Source organism: Enhydra lutris, unplaced genomic scaffold (assembly GCF_002288905.1).
Source record: "Enhydra lutris kenyoni isolate GAN:26980312 unplaced genomic scaffold, ASM228890v2 scaffoldscaffold87, whole genome shotgun sequence".
In the NCBI taxonomy this organism is placed as follows: Eukaryota; Metazoa; Chordata; class Mammalia; order Carnivora; family Mustelidae; genus Enhydra; species Enhydra lutris.
In genome coordinates, this window is record NW_019154171.1 from 1,485,021 (window position 1) to 1,503,428 (window position 18,408).

General features: G+C 36.6%; 1 protein-coding gene across 1 annotated transcript in view; it reads right to left on the reverse strand.

Moving 5' to 3' along the window:
- The window catches only part of LOC111161925 (gamma-aminobutyric acid type A receptor gamma3 subunit), a 674,406-nt gene that overhangs the window by 10,818 nt on the left and 645,180 nt on the right, over positions 1 to 18,408 (reverse strand). The window contains exon 7 of the mRNA XM_022525999.1: positions 7,067 to 7,219. Within this exon, the coding sequence (XP_022381707.1) occupies positions 7,067 to 7,219 (153 nt within the window). The remainder of the gene's footprint in view (positions 1 to 7,066; positions 7,220 to 18,408) is intronic.

The window sequence follows — 18,408 nt, forward strand, 5'->3', positions numbered from 1 at the left end:
TTTTGATTTTATTTTTCTCTGATGGCTAATGATGATGAACATTTTTTTCATACGTCTGCTAGCCATTGGTATGTCTTCATTGGAGAAGTGTCTGTTCATGTCTTCTGCCCATTTTTTGACATGATTATCTGTTTTGTGTGTGTTGAGTTTGAGGAGTTCTTTATAGATCTTGGATATCAGTCCATTGTCTGTAGTGTCACTTGTGAATACCTTCTCCCATTCTGTGGGTTGCCTCTTTGTTTTGCTGACTGTTTCCTTTGCTGTGCAGAAGGTTTTGATCTTGATGAAGTCCCAAAAGTTCATTTTTGCTTTTGTTTCCTTTACCTTTGGAGACATATCTTGAAAGAAGTTGCTGTGGCCAATGTCAAAGAGGTTACTGCCTATGTTTTCCTCTAGGATTTTGATAGATTCCTGCAACACATTGAGGTCTTTTATCCATTTTGGGTTTATCTTTGTGTATGATGTAAGAGAATGGTTGAGTTGCATTCTTGTACACATAGCTGTCCAATTTTCCTAGCACCATTTATTGAAGAGACTCTCTTTTTTCCACTGTGTATTTTTTTCCTCCTTTGTTGAAGATTATTTGACCATAGAAGTGAGGGTCCATATCTGGGCTCTCTACTCTGTTCCACTGGTCTATGTGTCTGTTTTTGTGCCAGTATCATGCTGTCTTGGTGATCACAGCTGCAGTAAAGCTTGAAATCAGGTAACATGATGACCCCAGTTTTGTTTTTCTTTTTCAACATTTCCTTAGCAATTCGATGTCTCTTCTGGTTCCATGCAAATTTTAAGATTGTTCCAGCTCTTTGAAAAATGCTGGTGGAATTTTGATCAGGATGGCATTGAAAGTATAGATTGCTCTAGGCAGTATTGACATTTTAACAATGTTTATTCTTCCAGTCCATGAGCATGAAATGTTTTTCCATCTTTTTCTGTCTTCTTCAATTTGTTTCATGAGTGTTCTGTAGTTCCTCGAGTACAGATCCTTCACCTATTTGGTTAGGGTTTTTCCCCAGGTATCTAATGGTTCTTGGTGCTATAGTACATGGAATCGATTCTCTAACTTCCCTTTCTGTATTTTCATTGTTGGTGTATAAGAAAGCAACTGATTTCTGTACGTCGATTTTGTATCCTGTCACATTACTGAATTGCTGAATGATTTCTAGTAGTTTGGGGGTGCAGTCTCTTGGGTTTTCCATATAAAGTATCATGCCATCTGTGAAGAGAGAGTGTTTGACTTCTTATTTGCCAATTTGAATGCCTTTTATTTCTTTTTGTTGTCTGATTACTGATGCTAGGACTTCTAGTACTATGTTGAACAACACTGGTGAGAGTGAATATCCTTGTCATGTATTTGAGACCTTTTTTGTTTCTTGAGAATGGCTTGTAATGCTCTATACTTTCCTCTCAGGACCACCTTTGTTGCATTCCAAAGATTTTGAACAGTTGTGTTTTCATTTTCATTTGTTTCCATGATTTTTAAAAATTCTCATTTAATTGCCTGGTTGACTCATTCATTCTTTAGAAGGATGCTCTTTAACCACCATGTATTTGAGTTCTTTCTAATATTCATCTTGTGGTTGAATTCTAGTTTCAAAACATTGTGGTCTGAAAATACGCAGGGAATGATCCCGATCTTTTGGTACCAGTTGAATTCTGATTTGTGACCCAGGATGTGATCTATTCTGGAGAATGTTTCCTGTGCACTAGAGAAGAATGAGTGTTCTATTGTTTTGGGATGGAATGTTCTTAATATATCTGTGATGTCCATTTGGTCCAGTGTGTCATTTAAAGCCTTTATTTCCTTGTTGATCTTTTGCTTATATGATCTGGCCATTGCAGTGAGGGGGTGTAAAGTCCCTACTATCATTGTATTATTTTGATGTGTTTCTTTGATTTTGTTATTAATTGGTTTATATAGTTGGCTGCTCCTATATTAGGGGCATAGATATTTAAAATTGTTAGACATTCTTGTTGGACAGATCCTTTAAATATGACATAGTGTCCTTCCTTATCTCTTATCATAGCCTTTGGCTGAAAATCTAATTTGTCTGATATAAGGATTGCCACCCCAGCTTTCTTTTGATGTCCATTAGCATGGTAAATTGTTTTCCATCCCCTCACTATAAATCTGGAGGTGTCTTTGTTCTAAAATGAGTTTCTTGCAGACAGCATATCAATGGGTCTCCCCCTCCTCCTCCTCCTCCTCCTCCTTCTTCTTCTTCTTCTTCTTCTTCTTCTCCATTCTGATACCCTGTGTCTTTTGATTGGGGCATTTAGCCCATTTACATTCAGGGTAACTATTGAAAGGTATGAATTTAGTGCCATTATATTATCTTTAAGTTGACTCTTACTGTATATTTTCTCTGTTCCCCTCTGGTCGTTTCTTTTATGTACTCTCTTTGATTAGAGGAAAATATTTCCTGTAGGGCTGGCTTGATATTTGCAAATTCTTTTAGTTTTTGTTTGTCCTGGAAACTTTTTATTTCTCCTTCTATTTTCAATGACAGCTAGCTGGATATAGTATTATTGGCTTCATATTTTTCTCATTTAGTGCTCTGAATATATCAGGCCTGTCTTTTCTAGCCTGCCAGGTCTCTGGATAGGTCTGCTGCCAATGTAATATTTCTACAATTATAGGTTACAGACCTCCTGTCCCAAGCTGCTTTCAGGATTTTCTCTTTGTCTCCAAGACTTGTAAGTTTTATTATTAGATAACAGGATGTTGACTTATTTTTATTGATTTTGGAGGTGATTCTCTGTGCGTCCTGGATTTGGATGCCTGTTTCCTGCCCCAAATTAGAGAAGTTCTTTGCTATAATTTGTTCCAATATACCTTCTGCCCCTCTCTCTCTTCTTCTTCTGGGATCCTAATTATTCTAACATTGTTTTGTCTTATGTTATCACTTATCTCTTGAATTCTCCCCTTGTGATCCAGTAGTTGTTGATCTCTCTTTTTCTCAGCTTCTTTATTCTCCACCATTTGGTCTTCTATATCACTAATTCTCTCTTTTGCCTCATTTGTCCTAGCAGTAAGACCCTCCACTTTTGATTGCACCTTTTTAATACCTTTTTTTAAATTTCAAGTTGGTTAGATTTAAGTTCTTTATTTCTCCAGAAAGAGATTTTACTTCTCCAGAAAGGGATAGTCTATTATCTTATGTGTTTTTTTTTAAGGCCAGTTAGCATCTTTATAATTTTCATTCTGAACTCTAGTTCTGACATCTTACTAATGTCCATATTGATTAGGTCCCCAGCAGCTGGTACTACCTCTTGTTCTTTTTTTTTTTTTTTTTTTTTTTTTTTGAGGTGAGTTTTTCCACCTTTCCATTTTGTCCAGAGAAGAATAGACAGGTGAGAGAACAAAATGCTAAAAGAGTAACAACACCAGAAAAACATGCAATAACCAAATCAGAAGAGACTCAAAATCAGGGGGAGAAGAAAGAAGAATAAAATATATGGTTAGGCTGATAAATAGAACAGAGCCACACACTTGATTTTGGCTGTATTTTGGTCTATTAGAGGAAACTGCCTCCCAAAATTTTAAAGAAAGAAAAACTTACACACACATATATATATATGCAAGAGTAAACATGATTAAGGGATGGGATGACTTCAAGGATGAGAATTAAAAAAGATTTTTAAAAAGGAATTGGCAAATAAGAAGTTGGTTGAAAAAAAGAAAGAAAAAGAAGGGAACATGATCAGGCTGAGACTAGAACAAAGTCATATGCTAGACTTAGGGTATATTTGGTCTGTTAGAAGAAACTGTATCCCAAATTTTAAAGAAAGGAAAGCTTATATGTATACAAAAAATAAGGTTAAATACAATGAAGGGATAGAATATGACTATAAAAAATGAAAATTAAAAAAAGATTTTTAAAAGGTATTGATAAGATGAAATAGTTAAAATATGTTAAAACAGGAAAGAGGTAAAATAAAAAAAATAGAATAAGAAAAAATAAAATTTAAAAAATTTAACTTCGAAAAATTAAAGAATCATGGTGGGAGGGGAAGCAATGAATTCTAATGTGCTATATTCCCCTAGATCTGGAGTTTTGCAATTCTCATTGATCAGTAAACTTGATCTTGGCTGGATGTTCTTGCTGATCTTCTGGGGGATTTGTAGTGATTCTCAAATGTCTTTGCCCAAGGCAGAATTGCACCACCCTTGACAGGGGCCAGGTTCAGAAATTTGCTCAGTTTTGCTCTCAGTAACTTTTGTTCTCTGAACCCTTTCTGTACAGCTATGGAGGGCAGGAATGAAGATGGTGGCCTCCCAATCTCCAGCCTGGAGGAGCTGAGAGCTTGCCCCCCCCCCCCCACTTCAGTGAGCCCTCAGAGAAAAGCAATCAAACCCTCCTGTTCCCCTGGTTTCCAGCCATACTCCAAGTTCACCCAGACTGTGACTGAGCCTTCCTATCTCTGGCACATGGCCAGGCCCATTTGGAGTCTCCAAACCCAGCAGATTCCTGTGGCATGCTCTTGTACCACTCTTCCTTGGGGAGGAAGGGGAGGTCTCCCCGGATCTGCCAGTTGTGGATTCCCTTCTTGAAGAGTAGTGGCCTGACAGTGCCTCAGATAACAGTTTAAGGTAATCCTGAGCTGAGAGCCTCCTCCTTGGCTCCATCACTGCAGCTGGCTTCCCTGCTCCAATACCTGGGAGCTATGCCACACTCAGGCATCTCTGGTCTTTCTGTGACCCTGTGGGTCCTGAGACCACACACATCCCAGTGAGGGCTCCAGCCCCCACTTAGCCTCTGGAGTGATGTCCCTCCATGGAGCAGACTTCTAAAAGTTCCAATTTTATGCTCTGATGCTCTACTATTTTCTGGGATCCAGCCCCTCCCCCTGTGGCCTATCTTCTTGTATATCACCTCAGACTCACCTCTTTGCATGTCCTACATTCCAGAAAGTGTTAGCTTTTCTGTTCCTAGAATTGTTGCTATTCTTCTCTTTGATCTCCTGTTTAGCTTGTAGATGTTCAGAATGGTGTGATAACTATCTAGCTGAATTCCTGGGACCAGATGAAATTTAGGTCTCCTAATCCTCTACCATCTTGCTCCTCCTCTCCAATGCTCATGTTATTATTATCCCCATTACATAGTAAAAGCAAATCCAATGTGATGCACGTCTGTTACCCATCTATATCTACCTCACAATGTAGCGAGACTCAATGTGGAGTGAGGATCATGGACAACATTTGGCAATGTCTGGGTTTAACCTCATTTATTTAAAAAAATATATATCTTATTCATTTTCTCTTCTCATTTTAGAACCCAAGTTATAGTTATACTTCTTCATATTGTCCATTTAATGATCATTAAGGTTTTGTACATCTTTTAAAATCTTTTCATCCCTCTCTTCTTCAGATTAGATAAATTTAATATGATGGTCTTCAATTATGCATGATCTTTTTTTCTGCCATCTTCAGGCTACGAGTAAGCTCAGTTAGTGAATTTTTCAATTTAATTATTATACATTTCATTCTAGAGTTTACTTTTTAATATACTTTTCCTGCTGTGATTATCTATCTGTTCATTCTTTGACATTATATTTTCCTGTAAGAACTTTACCATTGTTATAATAAGTTGCTTTAAACTCATGTCTGCTGATTCAACACCAGCTTTTTCTTTTTATATTGACTATTTTTTGTCTTTATCATGGGTCACATTTTCCTGCTTCTAAGAATACCGAATAATTTTTATTGCATACTCAATATTGTGGATGATACAAAGATTATGAAATGTATCATCCTTTTTAAAGCCACATTAAATGCTTTCTTATGGCAGTTAATCTACTGATGGTTCTCCTTGATCTTGTTATGGTTTGGTTTAAGCTTTATTTAGAGGGGTTCTAGAGTACCCTTTCAGTCTCAGGCATAGCCTTTTCTAGTGTCTTAACCAAATATTCTGATGTTAATGACTTTTCTCTACTCTTCTGGACTGTAAATCCATTATCTTCCAGCATTATGTATTTCTAGTATCTCTATCTCCTTAATGCCACCATGGTGACTCTTTGACAGGACTTTCATAGCTTCACATTGTGCAACCCTTACTACATATTATATTGTTTGCAAGCTGATTTTTCAAGTCATGCTTGCTATGGCACCTGACCAATTGTGAGTTCATAACCTCAAAAATAGTTACTAAATTTATGTTGTGACTTTGCTGAATTCTTTATCAATTCTATTATGTATTTTCTATAAGCATGCAAAACTAACACTGGTGGAGGTATTACAGGCTAGTTTATCTTGCTCAAAAAGTACTATGTTGGTTGAACAAACAAAGAATAAAGTAACAAATACAGGGAAAAAATATGAGACACTTTGCAAAGATTTTAAAATTGAGAGAATGCCCTCTTTTCTGAAAAACATGTTTAAGCAAAAACAACTTTTATATCACTCTTACACATTATCTGTTTTCAAACATAAAAATATTGAAAGTTAAGTAATACTCCTATCATAAAGAAAGATTGGTATAAAAATGTTACATAATTCTAAAACCCCTGGAATTTAGTGTTTTATTAGGAGGACTTTGGGCATCAGAGGATAATTCATGAAAAGACTTTGAGCTTTAGTGTGTAGATTGTAGCTGAAAAGAATGATCACTTTCTTTTTTGATGGTAAAGTTGCTATAGGCAATCAGAACTTTTGTTACTGAAAGACTATTTTACTGATATTATGTCTTTAGTCCTGAAAAGTGTATGAAAAGCTGTGTCCCTCTACACTAATGTAATGAGACTTCTCAGTGTGGCAGATTCCCAGGATGTGACTATATTTTTATGATGACTTCATCCTTAGAGCATAGTATCAGATGATGCAATTGATTTGTTCTTAATCTCTAACCCAGCTTATTTTAAGTGGCACACTTGGAACTCTATTGTCAGAAAGAGTCTAACTTGACTACTTGAAACAATCTATGCACAGTTTAAATAGCCTTCAAATTAGATCAATTACATTTGGACTAAATCTCTTACACTGGAAGAATTTTTATGAATACTTCTGTATCAGTATTATACAAAATGACGGGCGACACTTGTTTTTGCTTTTGTTTTTGAAACTCACCTAATGCTGTTCTTGCTGGTGTAGCGTCTTTTTTTATCCAAAATGACACCCAGGATAAAACCACAGTCAATATACAGGGAATGTATGTTTGAATAGTGAAGTATCCCATTCTTCTACTCAACTCAAAATATATGGTCATGACAACATAATCACCTGTAATAAAATATTATCAAAAGTAAAACAACTTTCTTTGATTAAAAAATATTTCAGGGAAATAATTTTGTTAAATGTATGACTTGAATAAAAATATACAACTAAAATAAGATCAAATTGTGAAAAAAGGTCAAAATGCTGGTGTTCTTAAACTTAATTTTTATAAAATTTATTTTGTCCATGGCTGTGCAAGACATTTTACTGGTCACTGGAAAAAGACAAACAAACATATTAATTGATAGAGGAGACAGACATGCACATCTATTCTGTGATAGACCATTTCTCAATGAGCTATTATTGCTTGAGTCCATCTATATGTTTCATGTTTAAAATAAAGGGAAACATAATCTACCCTCAAGCAGATCCATAGTCATTTTGTTTTTTTAATAGTAACAGAGCTAAACATAAACTTTCATACATAAATTTATGTAACAATCTTATATTTCTATTTTATAGCATTATTTTAGCATATCAACCTTGTATTTTATGTTTTATTTGATATTTTTATGTTGATCTCATCCTTTCATGACTCCAGCAGTTACACTGTGCCAACCCAGAAAACAAACACAAGAAATCATTTTATGACATTCTGCTTCCTCCCACTAAAACAAAGCCACACCATAAAAGTTGACATCATCCTGTTGAGTACACGTTTGTCCCCCACCTCCACTTGACCTTCACTCTTCATCATTGTGGATTCAGCATTTTGGCACCTGAAATTACCATGTCCAGATCTGAACTGTCATCTTCCCCCACACCAATGCCTGCTCTTCTCTCACCAAAGTCAAGTCCTTCTCACTAGGCAAGGCAGAAATACAGAAGCTACCCGTGACTCCTCCTTTTCCCTTCCTCATTTCCTGCATTGTTCTCAATTCCTTTCCCCACAAGTGCCAGATTCTATTATAGCTCCCATCTGTCTCCTAACAACTAACCCTTTCCCACTCCAGACAATTCTATGTCCTATCATCCAAAAGATCATTCTAAAACACAAATATCCAACATATCTCTCCTTATAATCCTTCCCAACATCTTGCTACTCTTGTATAATTGTCATGAATTTAGTATGGTCTATATCATTCTGCATGCAATGCCCTTCGCCCATTCTGCATGCAATGCCCTGTGCCCCTTGTAAAGGAAGTCTTTGCACTCTGGACATCAGAGTCTCCCCAGGTCCTCAGATATACCAAGACCTTTCCCCCTGGGCCAATAAATCTCTTTTTATCTGCCTAGGTGCTCTTTTCTTTCCCCCTGCATCCCAGTAGTTCCATTCATTTTGAATCTCAGCTTAGAAATCATTTAGTTTACCAAGAAGTCCTCACTATGCCCCTCTCAACAACTCTTATTAATTCATTCCTATAATTGCTAATATATTTTTCAGACCAATAAAATGGTTGGGTTATAGAATATCTCTCTCTTGTTTACCAGTGTTATTTAGTGATAAGCAATTGATTAGTGTTTGTTTAATGAAAAGATGATAATGAAAGTCCTGTCTTTACTTAAGAAGATTGACAAGGAGACTCTATTGAGTCCATATGAAAACTGGCTTTTAATTATTAGAGTTTTTTGTGGTGTTCTCTTGTAGCAGTATTCAGGATGGTTGATAGAAACATCAATACTGAGATCATTTTCCAAGAAACACTTAAAATTCAAAGCAAATTAACATTTCACTGCAAAGAAATAAAAATGATTAACCTGAAGCAATCAAAAGACTCAAAGATATTTTTCTAATATGAATGCCAAGTTACATCATTTCCTGGGGAAATATTATTGAATTATGTGTGATACTTAAATGTCTATTAATTTTTACAAAAAATTCAATTAAAAGCCAAGCAGAAAACAAACATAGAAAGATAAAACATAATAAATCAATTATGAACGCAGCCTCGATGGAATATCCAGAGTTGAATAATTTCTTCAGCTACCACTGTAGTTTTCTGAGAAAGATAGAAGGGACAATTTCAGAGCAGACACACAATTCATTTTAGTAAATCTATCTGCTTCTCCCCAACCAGAAGTGAGTGGACACTATACCTGTGCTCAGCATACATCTTTGCTAACCCAGAGATCTGTTGAATGTCCCATTATCAAGTATGAAAGACAGATGGACTGTCAGGGTCACATTCTGGGGCCTGATACTATAACTCAGTTAGTTCTTGGTGAGGTTTTGGGACACACTACAAGAAGCAGTTCCAGAGAGGGAGGAGTCGTGGGTTCTAGACCATTGCCCCACATAAGAACAACACATAGTCAATGTGCCTCTCATCCTAAATTGGAAGGAAGAGGCCATGGGGTTCTAATTTCCAGACGCATCACATGTTTCTGTATATGCATAATTTGTTTGTGTAGGCCTGAGGAGAGGAGATAAAAACCCTCAGAGGATGCAAAAGTTCTTCCCTTTATCTCTAAACATGAAAGTTCTTCAGACAGACCAAGTATATGCCCAAGTTATATCTGCCATTAGGTTTAGGGCTCTTGACTGAAAAATAATGTAGTTATTTCTATCTGCTCCCCTTCTGTAAGGGTATATATACGCACACACATACATTCACACACTCAGACACTCACACACCCCCATGGACCCAGTCTGCTCCAACTTGGGTGTGAAGTCTCAGCTCCTGCTTTGTATTCCTTGGAGGATTATTCCCCCTCTATGTTATGTTTAAGCCATGCACTCTTATCCATGTGCAGCTTTCCTAATGCAGTTCATGAATTGGACCAGAATGGTTTTCATTTTCTGTTATAAGTTCTTTCCAAACCAAAGGGACATAGTTTTTTGGGCCAGATAATAGGGATCTAGAATCCACAGAGGTTCTCCAGAGTCCACCCTGGAATGTGCCTGATGCCCACTTCCCTGGGGGAAAATGGAAAAGAAAAAATTGGGGAGGGATTGAAAAGCTTCTCTTTGATCCATCAAAGTAAAAAAAAAAAAATGACCTTGGGCTTAGTGGAACTATAAGAACAAGTCGCTCTTTGCCAATTGTTCATTTGTGTGTGTGTATGTGTGTGTTTCCTGAGCCAATGTAAGCTTTTTGGAAGAGCATGTGTAGTACTACTTTTTAGCACAATGGCACATATTTATGAAATACAAATTTATTAAGCTAATACTGTGTTTCATGAAGTTGGGAGTACAAAGATTAGTAAGATTCAGAGTTCTCTCAAAGCTAAAGACTAGCCAGCCACATCTTCTGTACTCCAGCATTTTTTTTCCAGAAAGAATGATTATAAATAATTATTTACTCCATGCTATCGATAACCTTGTTTATTAATTACACCTTATGCACCAAAAACTTCCTTTTAATTTCTCATTTTTAAATTATTTTTTATTAATCTATAACGTATTACTTGCCCCAGGGGTACAGGTCTGTGAATCATCATTGAATCTCTCTTAAACATCATTGCTATTTCTCCAGATTTGCTCCCCTTCTGATGGTCATGTCTTCTCACTCCTTCACACAGGTATCTCCTTGGTCTCCTTTCAAAATATCCTAAGTTAGTACCCTTCAAAAGCCGGCCAAGACCTGGTTATTAGAAAGCAATATTCAATTAAGAAAAAAAAAAAAAAGTTTTGCCTTGGAAGACTTATCTTTTTCTTTTGTTTATGACATGTGTTCATGAATTAAATTCTTCATTTTAAGGAATTAAATCTATCAAACTTTTATGTTATTGTTAGTGCTGTTGAGAATCTGTTTCTTATCCAGAGATCACAAAGGTATTATATTGTTTTTGTCTATAAGTTTTGTTTTTATTTTTATATGTAGTTGATTCTTCTTCAAATTAAATTTCTTAAAGTCCAAGATTGGCTGTCACAGCATCATTCATTGTCACCCTCAGTCATCCACAATGCCATATAAGTATGGATCTATTTTATTCACATACCCATATATGTATGGATCTGTTTTACATGTCAATTCCAGCACAATTACCACATTATCTTAATTATTAAAACTGGGAGATGCACCATAAAATGACCCTATATTAATAACACACTGGTACAATTCTCTCATCTTGAGTGTGAGAACCTGTGATTTTGTTTTAACCGATAGAATGTAAACTGTAATTTCTTTGATCAGGTTACTTTATAGAGCAAAGGTGAATGGATTTTGAGATCTGTTGATTTCAAGCTAATCCAAAGAGAAATTATCATTGGACCTGGTTCAGTCAGGTGAAAACCCTTTAAAGAAGGACTGGGACTTTCATGAAAAGAGATTCTCCTTCTGGTCTTGAAGAAGTGAACTACCATTAGCTCTACAGCTACAAATAATAAACTCTGTGAACAACCTAATGAGTATAGAAGTAGATTCTTCCTTAGGCAAGCCTCCAAATGAGAATGAAGTTCAGCCAATGCCCCAACTGCAGTCTTATGAGAGCTTAAACAGAGGACCAAGCTAAGCCAAATCCATGCTTTTTACTCACAGAAACTGTTGAATTTTGAATGCTCTGTTTTAAGCCATTAAATTTGTGGTAATCTGTTATTTCAGAAATGAAAAATTAAGGGAGAGTGACATCAACAAGATGGCCAAATAAGATGTCCTTTGAACGTATTCCTCCTCAATAACACTAATTTGGCATCCATCCATATTTGCACCTTTGTGGGAGCTGTGGGATCCAGGTAGGAGACTATGAAATCCTGATGCTATTCAAGAATGAAAACAGCCATTTTAAGAAAACAGACTTTTACTAAGGCGACTGACTCAATGAACCTAAAAACAGCTCTGTTTACCTGAGAACTCATCTACAGCCTCACTTGTCACTGGTTCTGTTGTTAGCACAATATGTCAAGCAACTCATGAAAAGTCACACCTACTGTGTGTTGGGTGATAGACATAAAGAACTCAATCCCAGCTGTGGACCACAAAATGGCTCATGAAGCAGCTCCAGCCATGTGGGTCACTACTGGGAGTCTCTGAAGAACACTGAACTCTGAAGAACACTGACTTAGACATTTACCCACAGATGAGAGCACCTTCGTGGAAGCCCAAGAGTCAATGGAGATGTTAAAGCACATTGCTAGAGAAAAGAAAAAGAAAAAAACTAAGACTGGACACAATGAAGAGTAATAGTTTGACTTTAGCCATATCACCCATCCCACAAAGTAGCACAGCTCAGTGATAAGAGAGATGTTCTTGGTCTGTGATTTCTCCCACAGAGGTAAGTGAGAAAGTGTGAATGAGTGTTTGGTTTCCCTAGCTGTGTGGGATGCTGCTAATGAGGCCCATTTTCCCTCCTCTCACACAGAGTGCTGAGTCCTGACCTGCATGCCTAGAGGGTGGTGAGCACTGAGAGAATAGCAACAAGGGCTTGGAATGGAACATAATAAAGGGACGCAGATCCTCCCAGCAGTCTCATGGACTCCATCAGGATGTCTTCCAACAAGTTGCTGGAGAAATCTCACCTATGGACCACCCTAACTGGCCTGCAGGCACTTCCAGTGCTCTGTGTACCACTTCCTCCCCTGGGGGAGGAAGTGGAACTTTCTCAGTGTGCTTTCTCAGGGGTGGTGAGAGCAAGCTTCAGCAGATGGCTAATGAGTACACACAGAAAGCTCACCCAAATCCATAGGCCTGGGAGAAACTACAAGCTTGAGCACTTAGCAAAGCACTAGGGAAAGCAAAAGAGAGGCTGTCAGCACCCACTATGGTTTTTTGGGATTGAGAAAAGGCATACAAGTTTAAATATTATGTCACAAGAGGGAGCGGGCACACTCATGGAAAAAGTGTGAGAAAGACTCAGAATCCCTAGCAGTTCTGATGGAAGGTATTTATCTCCCAAAGTCAGTATGTAAAGACTGGAGGGAGTGACTGCTACTTCAAATGCAAAGGCAGCAATGCAAGACTTAAAGGAATATTAAAAAATAAGGAAACAGGACCCCAACAAAGATCATGATAATTTTCCAATAACCAACCCCAAACACAGAGATCTGTGATTTACCCAATGAAGAATTCAAAATAGCCATTTTAAGGAAACTCACTGAACTACAAAAATTAAAACACAGAAAGACAATATAATACAATTAGGAAAACAAGACACACAAAAAATCAGAAATTTGACACAGAAAAAGAAATCACACACACACACACACAGAACCAAACAGAAATGCTGGAGCTGAAGAATACAATTAATTAGGTGGGGAAAAAAATGCAATAGAAAGCATCAACAGCAGACTTGATAAATCAGAAGAAAGAATCTAAAATAGGAGAACAGGACCTTTGAAATTATTCAGTAAAAAAAAAGAATAAAAGAAGAAGAAGAAAAAAGAGTGAAGAAAATCTATGTGATCTATAGAATATTATTAATAGAAACAATTTAATTACTGGAGTCCCAGAAGGAAAAGAGACTCAGATAAAAATTTTAATTAGATAGATAATGGCTGACTGAGACTTCCCAAATCTGGGGAAAGGTCTGGACACCTAAGATCATGAAGCTGATAGGTAACCCCAACATTTCAATCTAAAACAATTTCTCCAAAATATATTGTAATATAACTGACTAAAATAAAAGAGACAGAACATTAATAGCAGAAAAAGAAAAGAAAATTGTTCTCATACAAGGGAACCCCAACGAAGCTATCAGCATAATTCTTGGCAGAAACCTTGCAGACCAAGAGAGAGTGGAGTGAGATATCCAAAGTCCTGAAGGGAAAAAAAAAATCTGTCAACCAAAAATACTTTACCTTGCAAGTTGTCCTACAGAAATAAAGGCAAGCTAAAGACTTTCCCAAACAAACAAAAGCTGAGAGAGTTCATCACCACTAGACTCACTTTGAAAGAAATGCCAAAAGGATTTCAGGTTGAAACAAAAGGAAGTTAGTCAGTAACACAAAAACAGGGAAATATACAACACACTGATAAAGGTAAATATATAGTCAAATTCAGAATATTTAAAAAATATAATATGATGGAGTGTTAACCACTTTAGTATAAAAGTTAAAGGAAAAAAGTATTAAAAATAATTATAGTTACAATAATTTGTTAATGGGCACAAAAAATAAAAGGTAAATTATGATATCAGAACTATAAAAAATTAAATAAAAGAGAAAGAATAAAAATAACATTTTTAATGCAGAGAAGTTAATGTAAAATAGACTGTCACAGCTGTAAGATATTTTATTTAATCCTTATGGTAACTGTGAGGCAAAAAGCTACTGTCCTATGGAAATAAAGTTTACTATAGATATGCAAAAGATAAAGAGAAGGGGATAAAAGAATACTACAATGGAAAGTTATCAACTTACAAAGGAAGACGGCAAGAGAGAAAGAAAGGAATAAGAGGATTATAAGATAGCCAGAAAACAATGAATAGGATGGCATTAGTAAGTACATACTTATCAACAATTACTTTAAATGTAAATAGAATAACTTCTCCAATTAAAGACATACAGTGGCTGAATAGATTAAAAAGGAGATCTAACTTATGCTGCCTATAGGATATTCAGCTTTCAAGACATACATAGGCTCAAAGTGAGGGGATAGAAAGAGAAATTCCATGGAAGTGAAAACCAAAAGATAACAAGGTTAGATATATTTATGTCAGACAAAAAGATTTCAAGTCAAAAACAGTAATGAGAGACAAAGGTCAGTATGTAATGTCAAAGGAGTTGATTCGTCAAGAGGATATAATAATTATAAATATAAGTGCACCCAACATGGGAGCATCTAAATATATTAAGCAATTACCAAAAAATCTGAGGAGAGAAATAGACAATAGTACAAATTCAATACCCCATCTGCAACAATGGGGAGGTGATTCAGATGGAGAATCCATAAGGAAATGTTGGACTTGAACTATATCAATGATCAAATGGACCTAACAGACATATTCAAAACACTCCATCCAACAGCAGCAAACATACATATTCTTCTGAAGTGCACAGGGAACATTTTCCAGGATAGATCACATGTTAGGTCACAAAACAAGTCTTAACAAATTCAAGAAGATTAAAGTCATCCAATTCTTTTTCTAACCACAATGGTATGAACCTACAAATCAGCAACAGGAAAAAAAAATGGGAAAATTTGTAAATATGTGGAAACTTAACCCCACACTCGTGAACAACCAGTTGGTCAAAGAAGAGACCCAAGAGACATAAAAGCAATTCTTGGAACAAATAAAAATGAAAACATAAGGTACCAAAACCTATGGGATGTAGCAAACCTGATTCTAAGAGGGAAGTTTATAGTGACCAATACCAGCTTTAAGCAAAAACAAAGATGTCAAATAAAAAAACTTACTTTTATATATCAAGGAACTAAAAAAAAAAAAAAAAGAAAAGAAAAGAAGAGAAAAGAAAATCAAACTAAGACCATATTTAGCAGGAGGGAGAAAAAAAAACAAAGATCAGTCCAGATATAAATGATAGGTGCATACTGTCCACTGGATCCTCACCCTAAGCATAGGCAGGGCTTTGGTTTTGTCCTTCCCTGGGCCTGAATGCCAAGTCTCAGCAAAGATGGGATTTGGGACATAGACTCATCCTTGACAAATCAGCCAAGAATACAGGAGGAAACCATGCCAGGCACAACCACTGGGATCCCATTGGAGAGCACGATTCTAGGTAAAACCTGATCTTCAGCCCCATCATGTGCCTAATCACTGAACCCAAACATGAACCCTAAGCCTCACCCTAATGCTCACCCTCAACCACCCCCCAGGGAGTTCTGGGTGGTGCCATCAGATAGGCCCCTGGACTGTGGACTCCCTGTCCATAACCTCAACCCTAGCCCTAGCTGTGGCACCGACAGGGCCCAAACCCTAGTTCTGAAGGCACATGGATTTAGGACACCTGGCTGTGCCAGGTAGGAGCACAGGAAGAAACCAGGCCACATGGAATCCCCAGGGAGTTGCTGGAGAGCATGGTCCTAGTGAAAAACCTAAACCTCAGTGATACTATGAACATTGCCCTGTGACCATACCAGAAGACTGAACCTCACCCTAAGGCCAGCCCTCAAGCTGGCCCTTGGGGCAGATCTGTGCACTGCCATCAGACCCTATATAGCCAAAGCACTCTTGAGGAAGAACAAAAGTGGAGGCTTCACAATTTCTGATTTCAAACTATATTATAAATCTATAGTAATCAAAACAGTATAGTACTGGCATTAAAATAGGTAGACAAATGGAGCAGAATGAGAGCCCAGAAATAAACATACACATATACGGTCAACTAATATTTGACCAAGAAGTTAAATATATTCAATAAGGGACATAATCTCTTCAATAAACTGGAAAACTGAAAATAACATGCAAAATAATAAAACTGATTCCTTATATTATTCACAAAAATTAACTCAAAATGGTTAAAAGACTTCAATGTCCATCCCTTAGAATATAAAACTCTGGAAGAAAACCTAGGGGAAAAATTCCTTAAGATTGGTCTTGGCAAAAATATTTTTTGGATGTGATACCAAAAGCATAAGCAACAAAAGCAAAATTAAACAAGTGAGACTATATCAGACTAAAAAAACTTCTGCATAGCAAAAGAAATAATTAATAAAAGGTAAAGGCAACAAATGGAATGGAAGAAAATAGGTGCAAACCGTATATCTGATAACAGATTAATATGGAAGGTATATAAGAAACTCAACAAGGAATAAATCTCACTAAAAATGGGCTAAGAACCAAAATAGAATTTTTCCAAAGGAGACATACAAATAGTCTAAAAATACATGAAAAGATGTTCAACATCCATAATATCAGGGAAATGCAACTCAAAATGATAATAAGATATTACTCTATACTTCTTAGAAGAGTTAATATCAACATGACAAGAAACAACAATTACAGAAGAGGGTGTGGAAGAAAGAGAACAGTTATGCACTTTTTGTGGGAATATAAACTGGTGAAGACACTATGGAAAACAGTATGGAGGATTCTGAAAAAATTAAAAATAGAAGTACATATAATCTAGCAATCTCACTTCTGGGTATATATCTAAAGGTATCTCAAAGAGATATCTGTATCCCATGTTCATTGCAGCATTATTTAGGACAGCCAAGGTATGGAAACAGCCTAAGTGTTCACATAGAGATAAATGGATAAAAGAAGTGAAAAAAAAAAAAAAACTTACACACATACTATATATATATATATGTATATATATATGTGTGTGTGTGTAGATATATATATCTACACACACACACACACACACACACATATATGTTTACACACATATATATGTAAAACTGAATATTTTCCAGCCCTGAGAAAGAAGGAAATTTTGCCATTTGCAACAAACATCATGGATGGGCCTCGAGGGCATTATTTGAGTGAAATAAGTCAGACACAGAAGAAAAATACTTTATAATCTCATTTATAAGTAAGCTATAAAAATATCAAACTATAGAAACAGAGAGTAGAATTGCGGTCACCAGGGTCAGGGATGGGGAGGATAGGGGGAGTGGGAAGATGTTAGTCAAAAGTTAAAATCTTCCAGTTGTAGGAATAATATGTTCTAGGGATCTAATATACAACATAGTCACTATAGTTACCCTACTTAGTATTCTTCTCCAAGCATACCAAGGCTATAGTGGGTCTTTGTGTTTCTATATAAATTGTAAAGATTGAAATTTCCCTGGGGTGCCTATATGGCTCAGTTAGTGTCTGCCTTCAGTTCAGGTCATGACCTCTGGGTCCTGGGATCAAGCCCTGTGTTGGGCTCCCTGCTCAATGGGGAGTTTGCTTCTCCCACTCCTTCTGCCTTTCCCTCAACTTGTGCTCTCTCTCTCTCTTTCCCTCCCTCCCTCTCTCTCAAATAAATAAAACTTAAAAAAAAAAACACAAGTTCTTTAGTAAACACTTTGGGTATTTTCTTTTAAGATTTTTTTAATTTATTTGACAGAGAGATCACAAGTAGGCAGAGAGACAGGCAGAGAGAGAGGAGGAAGCAGGCTCCCTGCTGAGCAGAGAGCCCGATGCGGCGCTCGTTCCCAGAATCCTGGGATCATGACCTGAGCCTAAGGCAGAGGCTTTAACCCACTGAGCCACCCAGGCACCCCACACTTTGGGTATTTTTTTGGAGTATATCAATAAATTAATGTATCTTCATTTATTTATAGTTCATTGTGGCTACGTGGAGGTAGAGCACTTAACAAAACAAAATTTTAGCCCTCATAAGGAATTGCTTATTTCAATTTGAATAACCTTCAATAAGATATTAAATTTCTTCCATATAGTCTTGGCATGTCTTGTGTTAAATG